At 39.5% G+C, this 16,526-nt stretch overlaps 1 protein-coding gene across 1 annotated transcript in view; it reads left to right on the top strand.

The window, feature by feature from the left end:
* SLC5A1 (solute carrier family 5 member 1) overlaps positions 1–16,526 on the top strand; it is a 29,447-nt gene that overhangs the window by 10,429 nt on the left and 2,492 nt on the right. The window contains exons 4-14 of the mRNA XM_068701324.1: positions 2,020–2,079; positions 2,452–2,556; positions 7,541–7,646; positions 7,899–7,979; positions 8,370–8,590; positions 9,605–9,740; positions 10,563–10,670; positions 11,788–11,938; positions 12,523–12,691; positions 15,410–15,625; positions 15,955–16,057. Coding sequence (XP_068557425.1) covers positions 2,020–2,079; positions 2,452–2,556; positions 7,541–7,646; positions 7,899–7,979; positions 8,370–8,590; positions 9,605–9,740; positions 10,563–10,670; positions 11,788–11,938; positions 12,523–12,691; positions 15,410–15,625; positions 15,955–16,057 — 1,456 coding nt within the window. The remainder of the gene's footprint in view (positions 1–2,019; positions 2,080–2,451; positions 2,557–7,540; positions 7,647–7,898; positions 7,980–8,369; positions 8,591–9,604; positions 9,741–10,562; positions 10,671–11,787; positions 11,939–12,522; positions 12,692–15,409; positions 15,626–15,954; positions 16,058–16,526) is intronic.

Below are 16,526 nucleotides of genomic sequence, written 5' to 3' on the forward strand. Positions count from 1 at the left end.
CTTTGATTTTTTCACAAGTTGTAGGAAATTTGGGATATCCTCCACAGACTCCATTCCAAAAATAATTTCCTTTTTTATTTCTCCTTCTTCTGATTGTATATTCCACTTATGGTTGCAATATGGAGTACAGATATTCAAGCTGACTTTAAATTATTTACTTGGTGTACTTGGTGTACCTGCAGCAGTGTTAACTGCAACAGGACAAAGGTTCAGATGAGCTAATTCAGTCCATTTCCCTGAATTCTCAGGCTCTGTGGGTCTGGATAACAGTGGCCTTATGCTGCTTGATTCACCTTCATCGAAGGGATTATTACATGACACAAAGAACTCAATGAGCATTACATAGGTTTGTACTTTCCTTGCATTTAATTCTGTGCAGTGAAAGAAACGTGAGGGACTTATTTTTTTCATTACCAAGTAGATGATTGCTGCAAATATTCAAGTACTTATGCCGTAAATATTTAAGGAGAAAGATAAAGGCTAAAATGAGTTCTGTGAGACATGCACAGTTAATCTGTGATCTTTCTGTATTTGCTTACACTAGGGCTGTAACAAACCCGGTTCCCCTTTTCTTTGCACAAAAACTAAGCAAAACAAAACAGAACAAACATTGCTTGAAATTTCATGGCATTCAAAGCTGTAGAACCCATATCCTTCTTCAAACATACCCATCTCTAACACTTCATCTCCTGGGAGATTCTCCATGGACTAATATCAGTATATAGTGTACAATTGTTGTTTAGGAAGAAGCAATGAAGCATGAGTGTATTTGGGGTGATATGTTACATAGTTTTTTAAATATTTATGACAGACAGAGACTAATGTACAGGTTAATAGACACAATACTGCAATATTGCTCTTGACTATGTAATCCAATTCTCCTCTTGAAAGAAATACTAAGTTTGACTGTTGTAGTGCTTGTGTATCGGTAATATTCCACTGAAATTATTCCTAAATTATATTAGGGAGACAGCAGGAGCAGAACCAGTCTTTCATATCTATTGTATATTTTTGATCTAAGGGCAGAACTTAAAAGATAACATTATTTAAAACAAACAAACAAACAAACAAACACCTAACTTTTGTGTGGGCAGAAGAAATGCAGAGTGTGGCTCTCCATTTTGTTGCAGGATTTTGAAGCGATTTTTTTGCTCAAAGTATACAAATCTATATTTGTCTGTCTAGTTCTGTACAGTTCTGTGTCGGACAGCATTTGCCAGCCATTTAAGTCAGAAAAATGATTCCAAAGTACAGTTAGATTTATTGTTCACAAAATGCACGTGGTAATACAAAATACAATGTGAAATGGTGATGTGGAAATTCAAAATACTTTACAAAATGCATGTGGTACAGTATGTGGGATTGTTGTAATATACTCTGTCTTGTAAAAAGCACAGACATCTCACAGAAACCCAGTGCAGAAGGCAGTTAATGAAATATCAAAAGAAGTGCTACTCTTCTTAGTACCTAGGTTTGCTGATCACAGCATACCATTGCAGCAGATCTGATTCTAAGAGGGAAAGTATTCTGCATTAGTGGCTCTGGGATGAAGCTAGCAAATATGTCTCAGGTATCAGACTTCACCTTCCTTAATATTTCCCAGAAACTGCAGTCTTATGGGCTGGTCACATTTTAACAACTAGGATCCCTGAGCCTGCTCTGAGGAAGGCTAGGGTAGCCTGGTGTTGCTAGTAGAGTAGCACTTTGATATTAGAGGGCAAACCTGTCAACAGAAATCATTCTTTTTTTTTTTTTTTCCCCTACAGAATATATTTTGTGCTTTTGGAAATCTAGCATGAAATTCATGCTCCATAATACCTGGCAAATCTCTTGGCCAGGTTTTCATTCCCAGATTTTCAAATGCAAGACAAAGGACAGAGCAGGGCCCAATCCAGCCCCACAGTAGCCAGGTTTGAGTGGTTTCAATGGTCTCTGGCTGCTCTTGGGTCAGATAAATGGAATTAAGGAATGCTGTCTAGAGAGCGGAGGCTAATTTGGCTGATCTTGTCTTCACTGCAGGCTCTGATATTTGTGGTTGTTCTAGGATGGCTGTTTGTACCCATCTACGTCAAAGCTGGGGTAAGTCAAAACAGCATGTTATGCTTTTCTTTGCAGCCTGTTAATCGTCCTCTCTCCTCGATTGCGGAACAGGTCTTGAGTATTGCTAAGCCATTGAGTACAAGTACAAGAGATCTGAGTATGTTAAAACTGTACAATGTTTTCTGTATGTATTTAAATAGTGATGGTTCTCAATTCTGAGACCTGAGATGAGAAGTATTTGATACTCTCTCCTTGTCCTCTGTGATTGCTAGAGCTGCTGTTCATTGCAACTTCATTTGCAGCTCCTCTCCATTTGCCTTACACTCTTGCAGTATCTGAGTAGCAAAAAGCTTCCTCTAACTTGTGTGCATCTGTGCCCCATTATCTGAAACCTTGCCAACTCCCCCACAGGTGGTGACAATGCCAGAGTATCTGAGGAAGCGTTTTGGTGGGAAACGGATTCAGATCTACCTATCAGTCCTTTCACTGATCGTGTATATTTTCACAAAGATCTCAGTAAGTAAAACTTTTACAACGCTTTTTTCCATCCTACATTGATCTAAAGAAGAGAAACTCCCGTTTACATTATTACTCACACAACTGGCTCAATTGCTTCCTATTTGGAGCCCTTGGTCAAATTAACGGTAGTAAAAATATGAAAATATGGTGTGTTTTCTTTCTTCTGTCTAGTGAGACAATGTATTCAGATCTGTTTTGCAGTCTGAGATTTTGGCTTCCTGGAATGTCTACGAGAAGCCTTTCTCTTGATACCTGTTGGGCTTTTTTTTTTTTTAAATTACACCTTTGTAATTTAAAAATTACACCTTAAAAGGTTTTTAAGGTGTAATCTAGAACAGGTCAGACTGGAGGGAATCTTGTATTGTATTAGTCTGTCTTAGGGATCTGTGAAACATACAGAAGGAAAGGTCACAGCCTGTCAGCTTGTACCTTTTTTCTGCTTTAATCTTCTGAGAAATAATAGCCGCTGCTTGTTTAACCATTTGGTTTCAGTATCTTATTGGCATTGCTTTGGGCAATGCTTAGCCCTTAGGCTAGGGAGAATTAGCATTGCTTTTGGTCTCTAGAGGGAAAAGAATACTCTTAGGTTTTCAAGAAACAGATTTTATTTTCTCTCCAGACTTCATATTTACCTGTTTTAGCATTCTCTGGTGGACATGTCATCAGCAATATAACTGCGGGGAAAGAAAAAAAGAGCAATGAAAAAAAGAGAATGATAGGAATTAGAAAATAAGGGAGTAGGGAAATGCAAAGGAAGTAAATGATAATAGCTGAGGTGAAAGGAGAGTAGAGAAGAGATTCTTTTAATGGGTAAGTGGTTGCTATAAAGTTTAAGGTGCTGAAAAGTTAATGTTTATTAAGTATGTGGTTGTGAAGTCGTGAAGAGCTGGTATTTTCCATATATCTTGAAACTACCAAGCCTCTGAAGAAGTCCACAGTTCAGGCATACCTCAATCTGTTGTTTTTCAGAAGTTGCCATGGCAGATTACTCTTTGCCCTCTGAATGGGAGCTGAATGATAATAGTGCAATTTAAGCTAAAAGATTGGCCTTTTGCTCTCATTCTCACATCTTCATGATAACTGATCCTTGCAAAGGTTATAAATTAAACAGGCTGGTACTGTGGGGCTGTCCTCAGAGCTGGATTTCTGTATATTTTAAAAGGATCAGTTAAATTTACTGTTGTGCTTACCTGAGATTTCTGATTACGCTAGCTATGTTGCACATGCCACAGAGTTCCGGCAGCTTTAGCAGGTGAGAAACACTTCCACTCTGATGACTCACAGTCCTATTCTGCAACACATTTGCAATAAGCCCATTAAGGTGTTGTGCAGGTTCTGAATGTACCAGCTTTTATTTCCAGGCTCTATCATGCGTAAGAATCTAGTCATGAAATTTCACCGTTTGATTCAGGGTGCCTTACTTTCAGGCAAGACAGGTTCTCCATATAAGCTTCCTGTGTGGTCATCAGGCTGAAACACCTTCTCCTATGCTTCTGGTCCTGTCTTATCAGGGAGCAAAGCAATAGTCAAGAGATCCATACAGCAGCACAATGCCTGGCCCCCACTCTACCATCCTCGCTTCCAATGAACCCAGTTATTCCAGCTGTGTGTGGTGAACTGCCACAGAACTGTGTCTCTGTGCTATGCAGTGGAAGATTTGGTGCACAGGTTTCTCTGTCTCCATCATTTCTCCCGTCTGCCCAGAACAACTCTGTCAGTGTCAATTCCATGCATAAACACGGCTGTGATTGCTGTAGTATACCAACATATCTTTTGCACTGTTGCCTTACGTCACTATATTTGGTAGGGCAGGATTTGCCTAGGTCTGATTTAGTTGTCATGTTTTATTCAGAATATGCAGAACAGTCAAAGTCCTTGGAGGTTTCAGTACTGTCAGAGAAAGTAAAAATAGTTTTTTCTGTAATGTGCTATACAACACCAGGCCTAAATTGTCTCCAGATGAACCAGGTGTAGGAGCACAGAGGTAAGGGCTGTTCCATCCTGGACCATAGCTTGCTTCTTTGTGCTGTGTAGAGATATGTATGCTATGTGGAGCTAGCACAAGTTTCTCCTCCCAGAGACACGTTGCATCTCCAGACATACCCACGTGTTGACAATCTGTGCCCTATCTAGCCTGGAGATTTGCATTTTACTTCCTCGACTGCTGCCTTTGTAAACACTCCCTTGTCGTCATCTGGGCTTACTGAGATTTGGTGTAGAAGGATGGCTTTCTGCCCTGCCCTTGGCAGGCAGTCACACCTAGCAGTTTGACTAGCAGTGATACTTACTGCCACTTATCCTTCTAGAAAAACAACATCTTGTTTCCAGGCTAGTTATTTCATGTGCTGCTCCCTTGATTTGTTATAATATTATGTAATGCTCTTAGTAATATTATTATCAGGATGCTTTCCAATGAATAATATAATATGTTGGGTCATGTAACTTCTGCCATGCTCTTTCTGTCACACTACCCACCACTGTGTAATGATCAGATTATCTTTTTACACATTTGTGCAAGGTTATTATTGCTTCTGTCTTTTCCTGTGCATCTTCTGTGTATTTTTTTTTTTTTGGCATCTTACCTTGTGTCATGGCTAATCAATCGCTTGTCAGGCAAGGTCATGCTGCAAGGTGTCAGTCTTTGGGATCAGGACATGTGATCATTCAACCCAAATGATTTCTGCTGCACAGGCATCACGTGTACACGCTTCCTAAGCATGCAGTGCTGTGTGAGCAGAGCCCCTGGCAGCTTTCAGAATCTTGCTCAACAACAGTATTGCTGATATTGGCCATTATGCCAGTGAAGATGGTCTAGTGAAAACAAAATCTTGATGAAGAGTAACTAAACTGCGACAAAACAAGGGAATGAAGATCTGAATGCTTTTGAAGAAATCAGAAATTAGATTTATCAGAATTCAGGGCATCTATTTAGCAGGGGAAGGGCAGGAAGAAAGTTAAGCTCCTCTTAGAACTGCAGAGTGTAGAATGAATAGTGGAGTGTGGGGGTGCACTAACATTGCAGCTGGATCCACTAGTGATATACACAGTCTCCAATTTAGTTATAATGCATTCTACCAATTGTTCCTGCATGATCTGTGCATGGCTTTGGAAAGAGAGCTTGTAATGTAAAGGAAAGATTTACTCCATCAAAGATAAGATAAGGATTAAATAGTATCTATAAAAGGGTATTAATGGAGAAACAAGGAAGTATTGGAAGGAAATAATCTAATTGGGAGGGAGGAGCAGTGAAGCTGGAAGGTAACAGCAATTTAGAGGAGCTGACACATTGCTCAGGACACTAAATAATTAACTGTGTATATCTTTCTGGGGGTCATTTTAGAACCATTAATATTTAATGCTATATAGGGTAAACTAAAGCCAGGAACAATAAAAAGCAGACTTATCCAGGACATACGCTGATCAGTGTTGCAAAAAGATAGGAAAAAATATTCCTATAGAAATAAGGGACAAAGTATATAGTCTAGCAGCCACTGGGGGTATCAGATCTAAAAAATCCTGGTTCCTAACTTGAGACTGCAACATAAGAAACCAAATCATCTCAATCTGCTCCAGTGGCAGGGTTTTTGGAATCAGAGTGTTATGATTCACATGCTGCTTCTCAGTTGTCTTCTGCACATCGGGGCAGTTGAGCTGGAGGATCTCTTGCTGCAGAGGTCTGTACTACTTCCTCATTCTCCAAAGTGAACTGAGGGTGAGGTCATACCATGCGGTCTTGGTTTCAGTTACCTGCCATGTCATAGCTTCACCGACTCTGGAACAAAGAGGGTTTCTTCTTCCAGCATCTCCCAGCTAGCCAGACTGCATAACTACGTATTGGTATATCTGCCCTGCCTTACCTCAGCCTAGATGTGGACAAAACGAGTCCGTCGCTTTTTTTGTGATCCCAGGCTCTGGGATTCCCACCACCAGGCCTGTAGAATCTCCCATTATTCCAGCAAGCTGCCATCTGGCATCTGTTCTGAAGTAACTGTGTGTGCAAGCCTTATCCCAGAGCGCACACGTCTTTGTCTCACAGAGCCTGCACATGGACAATTTCTGTTCCTTGGCTGAAGCAGTGTTTTGTAACTCCTGAGCTTGCTGAACCTTCCGAGGACTTGTGCTGTTAATGAGGACATGACTCCTTTGTAGAGCCGCATGGGAGGTGTGCTATATGGAAAGAAGGCATTCAGGTGGGATTGGATGTGAGTCCATGTTCATGATGCTCGGAGAGAGATGCAAAACTCTAATGAAAGGATGATTAACAGTAATATATTAGAAGTGCACTGGGGTAGATTATTCTGGCTGCAAATTTAGGTAAATAGCCTTGATGCAAATTATGTCTACATCAGGAAATTACTTCTTGTGATTAATATCCCAGTAAAGATAGTGTTATTCTGAAACCTGGACAATCATTTTTACCCAAGAGCTAAAGGTCTCTTCTGTTAGCCAACTGTATGTCAATTACTCTGACGGGAACTTAAAAATAGCAATAACATTTTTGCCTTTAATTCCCATTTGTCCTGAACCAGTGAAACTAGCTGTACCACACATATGTAAGCAATAAAGGCAATTGAAGAGACTTATTAGCATTAAAGGAAGAGAACCAAGCCATGGCTTGGAGGTGTCACAGAGTCCATAACTTGGACATAGCAGTAAGTGTAATCCTAGCTTTAGGTAATTCTTTATTAAACAGTTTCTCAGTATGGGAACTCACCCAGTAGAGGAGGTAAATGTAGCTAAAATGAGCCATTGCAAAACATTTGGAGATTCTTAGAAAAGTGTTACAGTTCTTTCACCGAAAGGACCACAGCACTGAGACTGGCAGTTGCAGTAGAATGGCCTCAGTTTTTGTTTTGTACTTTTTTGTGCAGTACTCTAAGGGGGTAGTTTAGTTGTGTATTTCAGTACCCTAATCACGCACGTGTAATGTGCCATCATCAAGAACTTAAGCCTTGCCTAATCTGTCATTTTTATCTTTTAGGCAGACATATTCTCTGGAGCTATATTTATACAGCTGGCCATAGGACTGAATCTTTACGTGGCCATTATTATCCTGCTTGCTATTACTGCTCTTTATACCATCACAGGTGAGTTTGCAGAGCAGTCTGGTAAAATAACAAAGTAAGGGGAACCAGAAAAAAAGAAAGCAGGAAAGATGGTTAAGAGGGGAGAAATGAAAACCTGAAAGGGGTGTGTATTTTACAGTGGTCTTTGTTTGAAAGAGACAGGTGGTGAGAAAATAAAAATAAAAAATAATTTAAAAGAATTACAAAAAGGATTTTCACAGAGTTGTTTGCACAGGGACTAACCTATTTGTTTTGACATGTCTTTGCCGTTAGGTGGCCTTGCAGCTGTGATTTACACAGATACCTTGCAAACGTTTATCATGGTTGTGGGATCTTTTATTCTTATGGGATTTGGTAAGTAAATCAGATGAATTAAACCGCAAATCCCACAGTGCCTATGGAAATGTATCCTGCAGTGTGGAACCCTATTATCTTAACCAGCAGATTTCAGTTTATACACCCATTTATCATGGAATAAAATAGCCATGTTGTCAAGCCCTTTAGTTATTGAGACCACTACATTCCAAAGTACAGGGGAATGTATAAAATCTGTAGAAATAAGGGACACCTTCATTGTGTGAATACTTACAGAACACTGTGTACTGTTTTCTGAAAATGTTGATACATACTGGTTAGGGTTTTTTTACATCTATATCACAACATTTTTTCTCCTCACATTCTCTAGCTCTATTTGAGATTTCAGTATTATATACCTTATAGCTACTTTTACTTTCTACTTTTCAGCATTTAAAGAAGTAGGAGGTTATGATGCTTTTATGAAGAAGTATATGGAGGCAATTCCATCCAATGTCTCCTATGGAGGCATTACGATTCATGAAAGTTGCTACAAACCTCGGCCGGATGCCTTTCACATCTTCCGAGATCCTGTCAATGGAGATCTGCCATGGCCAGGACTGATCTTCGGTTTGAGCATCCTTGCTCTGTGGTACTGGTGCACAGATCAGGTAATGTGGAAGCTAAATGCCTTGAAAATGCAGAACACAAAATTCTGCAGTCTAGTGTGATCTAGGGGTCTTATTCATTTCTTCTCTTCCCCACTGTAATTCAAACCTAGGTTACAGAAATGGCAGTTACTTCTAGTCAGTGAATAGACTAGTCAGTGATTTTACAGCTTCTGTTTTCTATACTCTTTCTGTACTAAATGGCTCAATTTTGAGGCTATTGGGCCATATGTACGCAAGAAAATTGAATTGTATTCTTTCATTTTTTCTTATACAGTGCCCAGCAGATACAGTATATAATTCCTTTTTTTTTCTCCCTATGTGACCATGTATAAAAACAAGAAGAGATATTGCAATGTGAACATTTTCTTAAGACACTATGAATTCAGTGATCTCAGTTGGGCTGGGATGATTCTCCATTTAATGATCCTAGTTTGTTTTCTATTTTTGCAGCTTCCATCTTTGCATGCATGGTCTTGGGAGGATACTCTTTATATATCTTTTTTTTTTTTCAGTCTGGAGTCTCTTTCTCTCCTTCTTCCTTGTCCCTAAGACCTACCATCCAGTTTGCCTGGGAGATCACACTGACATGAGAATAGGAAAGTATGCTCCTGCAGCTATGACATGTGAATGTGCCCAGTCTCTAAGGAGTGATCCATTTGCCTTCTAAATTGTGGGAAAGATAATCTTTCACATTTTATAAAACAAATAAATTAAAAAGACAATGTAATTAACTGTTTCATTCTTTTTTGGCTTTTTAGTCGGCTTTAAGAACATCTTGTGAGAAAGAGCCTTCGCTCTTAAATATATCCTGAATAAATTATATTTTCCTTTACTTATTTTAAATGTGTCTTTTTAATGTAGCTTTTTTTTTTTTTCTAGTGATGGGAATTGTAAACAGACTCTTCCACTATCACACAGGTTAAGAAGTACCTTGTGTCTGGAACTTGGCATAGTGTGTTTATGGAAATTATATTCTTGATTGAGTTATGTGTACTTGCTATGTCTCATTGACAGGTTATTGTCCAAAGATGTCTCTCTGGCAAGAACATGTCCCACGTGAAGGCTGGATGTATCATGTGTGGATACCTGAAACTCTTACCCATGTTTATCATAGTGATGCCTGGAATGATCAGCCGAATTTTGTATACAGGTATGCATGTGTATACAGGAATGCAAATTTCTGCCAATCTCTCTCAATTTCCTATTCTCCATCCCTTTATATTGACCTTTTGTCATCCAAATTGTCCAGGCACATGTGTGCACAAATACTAACTACCCTGTGAGAAGCCACAGGCTTTTCTCATTTCTCTGATTCAAGGCTTCTGCCAATGCTATTATTGTCCATTTTAGGACAGAGGAATTCCACAGTGTCCCTCCCCACTTATCTGCTATAGCCCTGTTCTGGCTGAGTGAGTGGCATGTCCAGGATTCGTACTCTGGCAACAGAAAGAAGAGGGTCACAGTCACAGCATGCATATATATATATATATATATATATATATATATATATATATATATATATATATATATTTTGTCATGGATAGTCCTGAGTGCAGTCTAGGGGCAGTGCCAGTCTCTCTTTCAGTAACCATCTGTTTGTTTAACATCAGGGCAATGGAGAGATGTTCAGGTTAAAGGGAAATGTCTTCTTTGTGTTCCTCTGTTTGTTTTTTGAGTTGCTCTCTTTGTGTTATTCAGTCCTGGTCTGACAAATTAATCCTGATGTTTTTTGACCTGCAGCGCTTTTTATTTTTATTTTTATTTTTTTGTTTGTTTGTTTAGATAGAGGAAAGGGAGGATGGGCTTAGAATCATCATCTTATCATTCCTCCTAGCAAACTAAGAATTATATAGAGCATGTCAATCCAGTGGTTTGTCACAGAGAAATTTTAGAAACTACTAATTTGGAAGCAATCTGTTGATCTGTTGTTAATATGATTTTGTCTAACCCTGGCTTGTTTTCCTCTTCTCAGATGTGGTGGCTTGTGTTGTTCCTGAAATCTGCGAGGATGCCTGTGGCACTGCAGTTGGCTGTACCAATATTGCTTATCCAAAAATGGTAGTAGAACTTATGCCAAATGGTAAGACATTGTCTCTATTTGTTTCAAGAAAGGTGAGGGTACTGGACTGTAAATGTAGGTGACGGAGCCCAAATCTTAGATTTATTTGTTATTTATTTATTTAGTTATTTATTTATTTATTCCTAAAAAATTTTACTATTAATGGAAGGGGTAGTCTTTATTAGTTGTGGCTGTAGGTGCAGTATAGTTACTTTCTGACAGTATCACCTTTCAACTGACACTGGATGATGAAATGGTAATTGTGCTCCCTTTCTGTGGAGGTTAAAAGTAACATACTTTGCCAGCAGTTTATAGAAGACTGTCACTGTCAGGAGTTCTGAGCTGGAGGCAAATACCTTCAGGACTTCTGCTAAACTCACTGAGGAGGGAGGAGAAGATATTCTGTATGCACATTGTCCCGTATAACGCCTGCTCAATGAGAGAATAAGGCACCAATTCATAGAGGACTAAGTATACATACAGGGAAGAAAAATTTCTGCAGAAAACCCCAGAGCTGATTCATAAGGCTAGAAAAAACAGATTATGTTATTATGCAAGCCATGGTACTTCCCTGATTTCTTTATACTTCCCCATTGTATTATAATAACCGGTGTACATGTGTTGTACGATGTGTTGTACTGTATGCTATGCTTCCTCATACTATGTTGACTAGATCATACTGTTTGGAAAAGTTGCTTACCCTGATTTTTAATCAGTAAAAGAAATTTATGTCAAGTAACTGGTTTACAAATCTGTTTACAGGCAAATGAGCACTGGAGAAATGATATTTATAACTCTTGGGGAAAGTCTACTTAGTATTTTTGTTTGTTTGTTTCAGCATGTAATCAGAAAGCATTCACAGAAGTACCTGTGTTTTAAAAGCTCAAGCGTTGCTCTAAAAAAAAAAAAAAAAAAAAAAAAAAAAGCTCTTATCACTGCTGTAAATAGCTTTTACAAAGCTCAGCAGGCATCGCTCCGTTGGTATTGCAAGAGAGTGGCAGGCAGGCATCAGCACATAAATATAACCACAGCTGATTGACTTGAAAGGGTCAGACAAGCTCTATGAATAGTGACACATACTGAGGTTCTTCACTGAATGCCTGTCTCAGTTTATGTATGGAATATTTTCATTTTTCAGGTCTGCGAGGTCTGATGTTGTCAGTCATGTTGGCCTCCCTTATGAGCTCCTTGACTTCCATTTTTAACAGTGCTAGTACATTGTTCACTATGGACATCTACACCAAAATTCGAAAACGGCCATCAGAGAAAGAGCTTATGTTAGCTGGAAGGTAAGGTGGGAACATAGCAAACACTAGATGCGTTACAGACTGTCTCCAAAAAAGTGTCAGAGTGAAAACCTGCATTTGCAGTGTTCAGGCAGTGCAGCAGCGGCCTCCTGTGGCCATCCAGGCAGTCCCATGTACGCTTCACTTTTGGATACTGTAGGACAATAAATTCCAGACCTTATTTCCAATTTAATTGACAGTGGCTAATTCTCAACACTTACTTCCTACTGCTATTCAAAAGGAACTATTTTAAGATATCTTTGTAGGCTTTACACCATACTTGGCATCAATGAACTAGTCTTCTAGCTGATCTGCTATTGATTCATCTCCAGACATAACAAACAAAGGAAAGAAGTGTTTTCCTCTGTTTTGATTGCATGTTTAGCTATATGCTGACTGATAGTTGGCAGACAATATCCAACTTGGATTTCTTTTGTTTGTTCAATGGTAATTGACCATTTTCATTGATTTTTCTGGCTGAAATAAAAAAATGGATATTTAAGTTATTGATTAATTGATGTGTTTTTTTAGTTTTTGATAGATGCTTCTAAGCAGATGGCTAATTGAATATCTGGCTATGTTTACAGGGCATTTATGTTACTTTTAATTGGCGTCAGCATTGCCTGGGTTCCTGTGGTACAGTCAGCTCAAAGTGGGCAGCTCTTTGATTATATTCAGTCAATTACTAGCTATCTGGGACCTCCCATTGCTGCTGTCTTCCTGCTTGGCATCTTCTGCAAGCGGGTCAATGAGCAGGTAAGTACAAATTAGAAAAGAAATATGCTGCATGTTGCTCTAGTAATCTTCTATGATATTGGTCATCAAACTGTTTTACCAAACATCTCACCTTTCACTTTCATCTTGAACACTATATACTTTTGTCAACAAACTTTTCCAACAAACATGCTCTTGTTCCATCCATTGTTTTCAATTGCATTTAGGATTCAGTCTGGGAATTGATTTTGATTCTGAGAGCAGGAAACTGAAAAATGTTGTACTTAATCCATATTTAAGTAGGTAACTCAGAAGGCATGAGGTCTGGTATGTGTTTTGATAGGACCATGGGCCGGTCACAGTAAGTGGGCAATTAACATTCTGAAAATTCAGAACATTATAACATTCAGTAACATTCTGAAAACTCAATACTCAGGAATTCAGTGTCTTTCCTATAATTCTAGGAATATCAATATTTGCCAATTGCTTGAGTTTGCTCCGAGAAGATTGAGTTTCATGAGAAAGCTAACAAAGAGAAACTAATTTGTGTTTTTGAATTTGGCTGAAACCTTTTTTCACTGTTTTTCCTCAAGACCAGTTCAGTGTTATTTTTGTGTATATATAAAAAAAAAAAAAAGTTTATACACTAAAGGATGCTCTATTTCCTATTCCAATATGGCTATATCTCACAAATGGATTAAATCTTTGTGCCCTTCATGGAAATCTGTCATTGACTTTAGCTGGAATTTTTCCTGAGTAAGAATTTATTATAATCCTCATGGGTTTGTGTATACTGTGCGCTTTAGATTTGGATAAATAGGGGAAAAAAGCATCAGAGCTTTTGAGAAGTGGGGCCTTGCATAAGATAAGCAATTACAGCATTGGACTTTATATGATGTATTTCTTGTTGAGAATCGTTCTTCTTTTAGCTAGAAATGGGATTAACTATCTTGTCTTACTTTTTCTGACTTTGACCACTGAATAATTAAAACTTTTTTGTCCTTAAACCAGGCATTAAAACTAGAATATTTTTAAATTGGGATTTGTAAATTTGTTTTACTGTCATTAGTTATATGACTTTACAAAGTCACAGAATAGTTGAAATTGGAAGGCACAGATGAACTACTCCAACCCCCTACTCAATGCAAGATTAATAAGAGCAGGTTGCTCAGGTCCTGTCCTGTTAGGTTTTCAAATATATTTGGGGATGGAATCTCCAGAGCCTATCTAGGCAATCTGTTCCAATGTTGAATCGCCCTTCCAATAAATAATAATAAAAAAATCATCTGTTTAAACAGAATTTCTTGTATTTGAATTTGTGTCCAGACATATGTGTCTTTTATACTTTGGGCTAAAGCCATGGCCAAATGAATGTAAAACTTCAGTGAAATTACTGGAACTTTTATTTCTTTTACCAGCTATGAATCTGGCTTTGTGTTTGTTATTTGCAGGACATGCAGCATAAACGAACCAGATGCTTATGATCAGCCTTAACTCACTTCCAATTCACTTTCTTGAGACTCTAAGTCTGAGCTTGAGATGCTCGAGTTGGTCTCTGGAACTGCTAGCCTTGTTAGGGCTGTCCAGCATAGGGCTAGACAGATACAAAATGCCATGGGTGAACAATTGACTGTTGGGCTGGGCTCAGGCAGTTGTAGGAAATTGGGTTACATCAGACTGGTGGCCAGTCACTAGCACCACAGGGTTCCACAGGGTTCCATTTTAGAGCCAGTTCTCTTTAATGTTTTCATAAATGACTTGAATACAGGATTCAAATTATACTAACTTTGACACTAAATTGGGAGAAGCTGTTGACTTCCTCAAGGGTGCAAAGGCCTTGCAGAGAGATTTTTACAAATTAGAGGGCTGTGCAATTGCCAACTGCCTGAAGTTTAACAAGAGCAAGTGCCAGATTTTACACCTGAGATGGGACAACCCTGACTATACATACAGATCAGGGAATGAGAGGTGGGAGAGCAGCCCCATGGAAAGGGATCTGGGGCTTTGGTTGACAGCAAGTTGAATCTAAGTCAACAGTGTGCCCTGGCAGCCAAAAGGGATGTGTCCTGGGGTGCATTGAGCACATCACTGCTAGCTGGTTGAGGGAAGGGATTGTTCTGCTCTGCTCTGTGCTGGTGTGGCCTCACCTCGAGTACTGTGTGCAGTTTTGGATGCCACAATATAAGAAGGACATAAAGCTATCAAAGTGTCTTAAGGAAGGCTATGAAGATGGTGAAGGGTCTAGAGGGCAAGAGGTATGAGGAGCGGCTGAGGTCCCTTGGTTTGCTCAGCCCACAGCAGAGCAGGCCGAGGGGAGGCCTCATGGAGGCCTGAAGCTTCCTCATGAGGAGAGTGGAGGGGCAGGCGCTGAGCTCTGTTCTCTGGGGACAGCGACAGGACCTGGAGGGAACAGCATGGAGCTGGGACAGGGGAGGGTCAGGCTGGGTGTCAGGAAAAAGTTCTACACTGAGAGGGTGTTCGGGCACTGGAACAAGCTTCCCAGGGAAGTGGTCAGGGCACCAAGCCTACTGGAGTTCAAGAAGTCTTTGAACAACACTCTCAGACATGGGGTTTGATTTTTGGATGGTCTTGTGTGGACCTAAGAGCTGGACTTGATGATCCTTGTTGGGTCCCTTCCAACTCTGGATGTTCTGTGATTCTATGATTCTACCTGTTTCCTCCAGCAACTATTCAGATCTTAGAGCTCATTTCCATGCCTGAAATTACGCATTTTGATAACTTCTATCACTTTGTCTGCAGGGTGCCTTCTGGGGCCTGATGCTTGGGCTGCTAGTTGGACTCAGCAGAATGATTGCAGAGTTTGCCTACGGAACTGGCAGCTGTGTGGCACCTTCCAACTGCCCATTCATCATCTGTGGCATTCATTACCTTTACTTCGCAATAATTCTTTTTGGAGTTTCTGCCATCGTTATCCTGGCAGTCTCCTTCATGACTAAGCCCATTCCTGATGTACATGTGAGTATTATTGCACTCCTGCTCCTAGAGACATAGAACTCAGTGAAATCACTAGTTTTAAGCACTGTTACTTGGTATCTCTGCCTGGTATCTGCCTGGCATCTCAGCTATCCACATCATACAGTCTTTGTAAGAAAGCGAAGGAAATAGCCTTCATTTATCTGTCACAGACCTTCAGAGACTACTAATAATATTAGATGTTGACTTCACAGACATTTGGGGTGCTGTGGTCCTATAGCTTGTTTGTATGCTGGCCAGACTGATTTGTCTCTATGTACAAAGGCTGTAGCTTTGTAAACTCTTTTTTTTTTTTTTTTTTTTAATGGCAGCTTTACCGCTTGTGCTGGTCTTTGCGGAACAGCAAAGAGGAACGTATTGATCTTGATGCAGATGATAAGGAAGACATACCTGATGAAAAAGATGACGAGTCAGGTAATTGCTAAATAACTTATGTTGCAATATCTGCAGATGCTGTCAATATACTTGAGAATCCCTATTCTATTCCTAAAGGGACACTAACATACAGACTACTCAAAGAATGATATGCCCTACCCCCAACAACAACCAAAAACACAACGCCACAAATTTAAAGGACTAGTAAGGTGCCTTCTATCAATCTGTCCATCTTAGTGTAGATCAGAAGTAAAGGAAGAAATTCTTATTCTCTAGATAGCTAGTTGCTAGTCCTATGACTAAAACAATGGAGATGCTTTAGGTTAGAAGTGGTATACCTTGGCAGAACTGCATATGACTATAGCAGTTGGAATGAAATAAAGAGAATTCATTTGGAAATAGTGTGTAGTAGCCAGGATCAAAGGTGTAAAGATGTGGTGGGGAGAAAAATGAAAGTGAATTGCCAGATATCCATCTGGGAAAAACCATCAGCTTTCTTTGCTAGGCT

This window comes from Anas acuta, chromosome 17 (assembly GCF_963932015.1).
Source record: "Anas acuta chromosome 17, bAnaAcu1.1, whole genome shotgun sequence".
Taxonomy (NCBI): domain Eukaryota; kingdom Metazoa; phylum Chordata; class Aves; order Anseriformes; family Anatidae; genus Anas; species Anas acuta.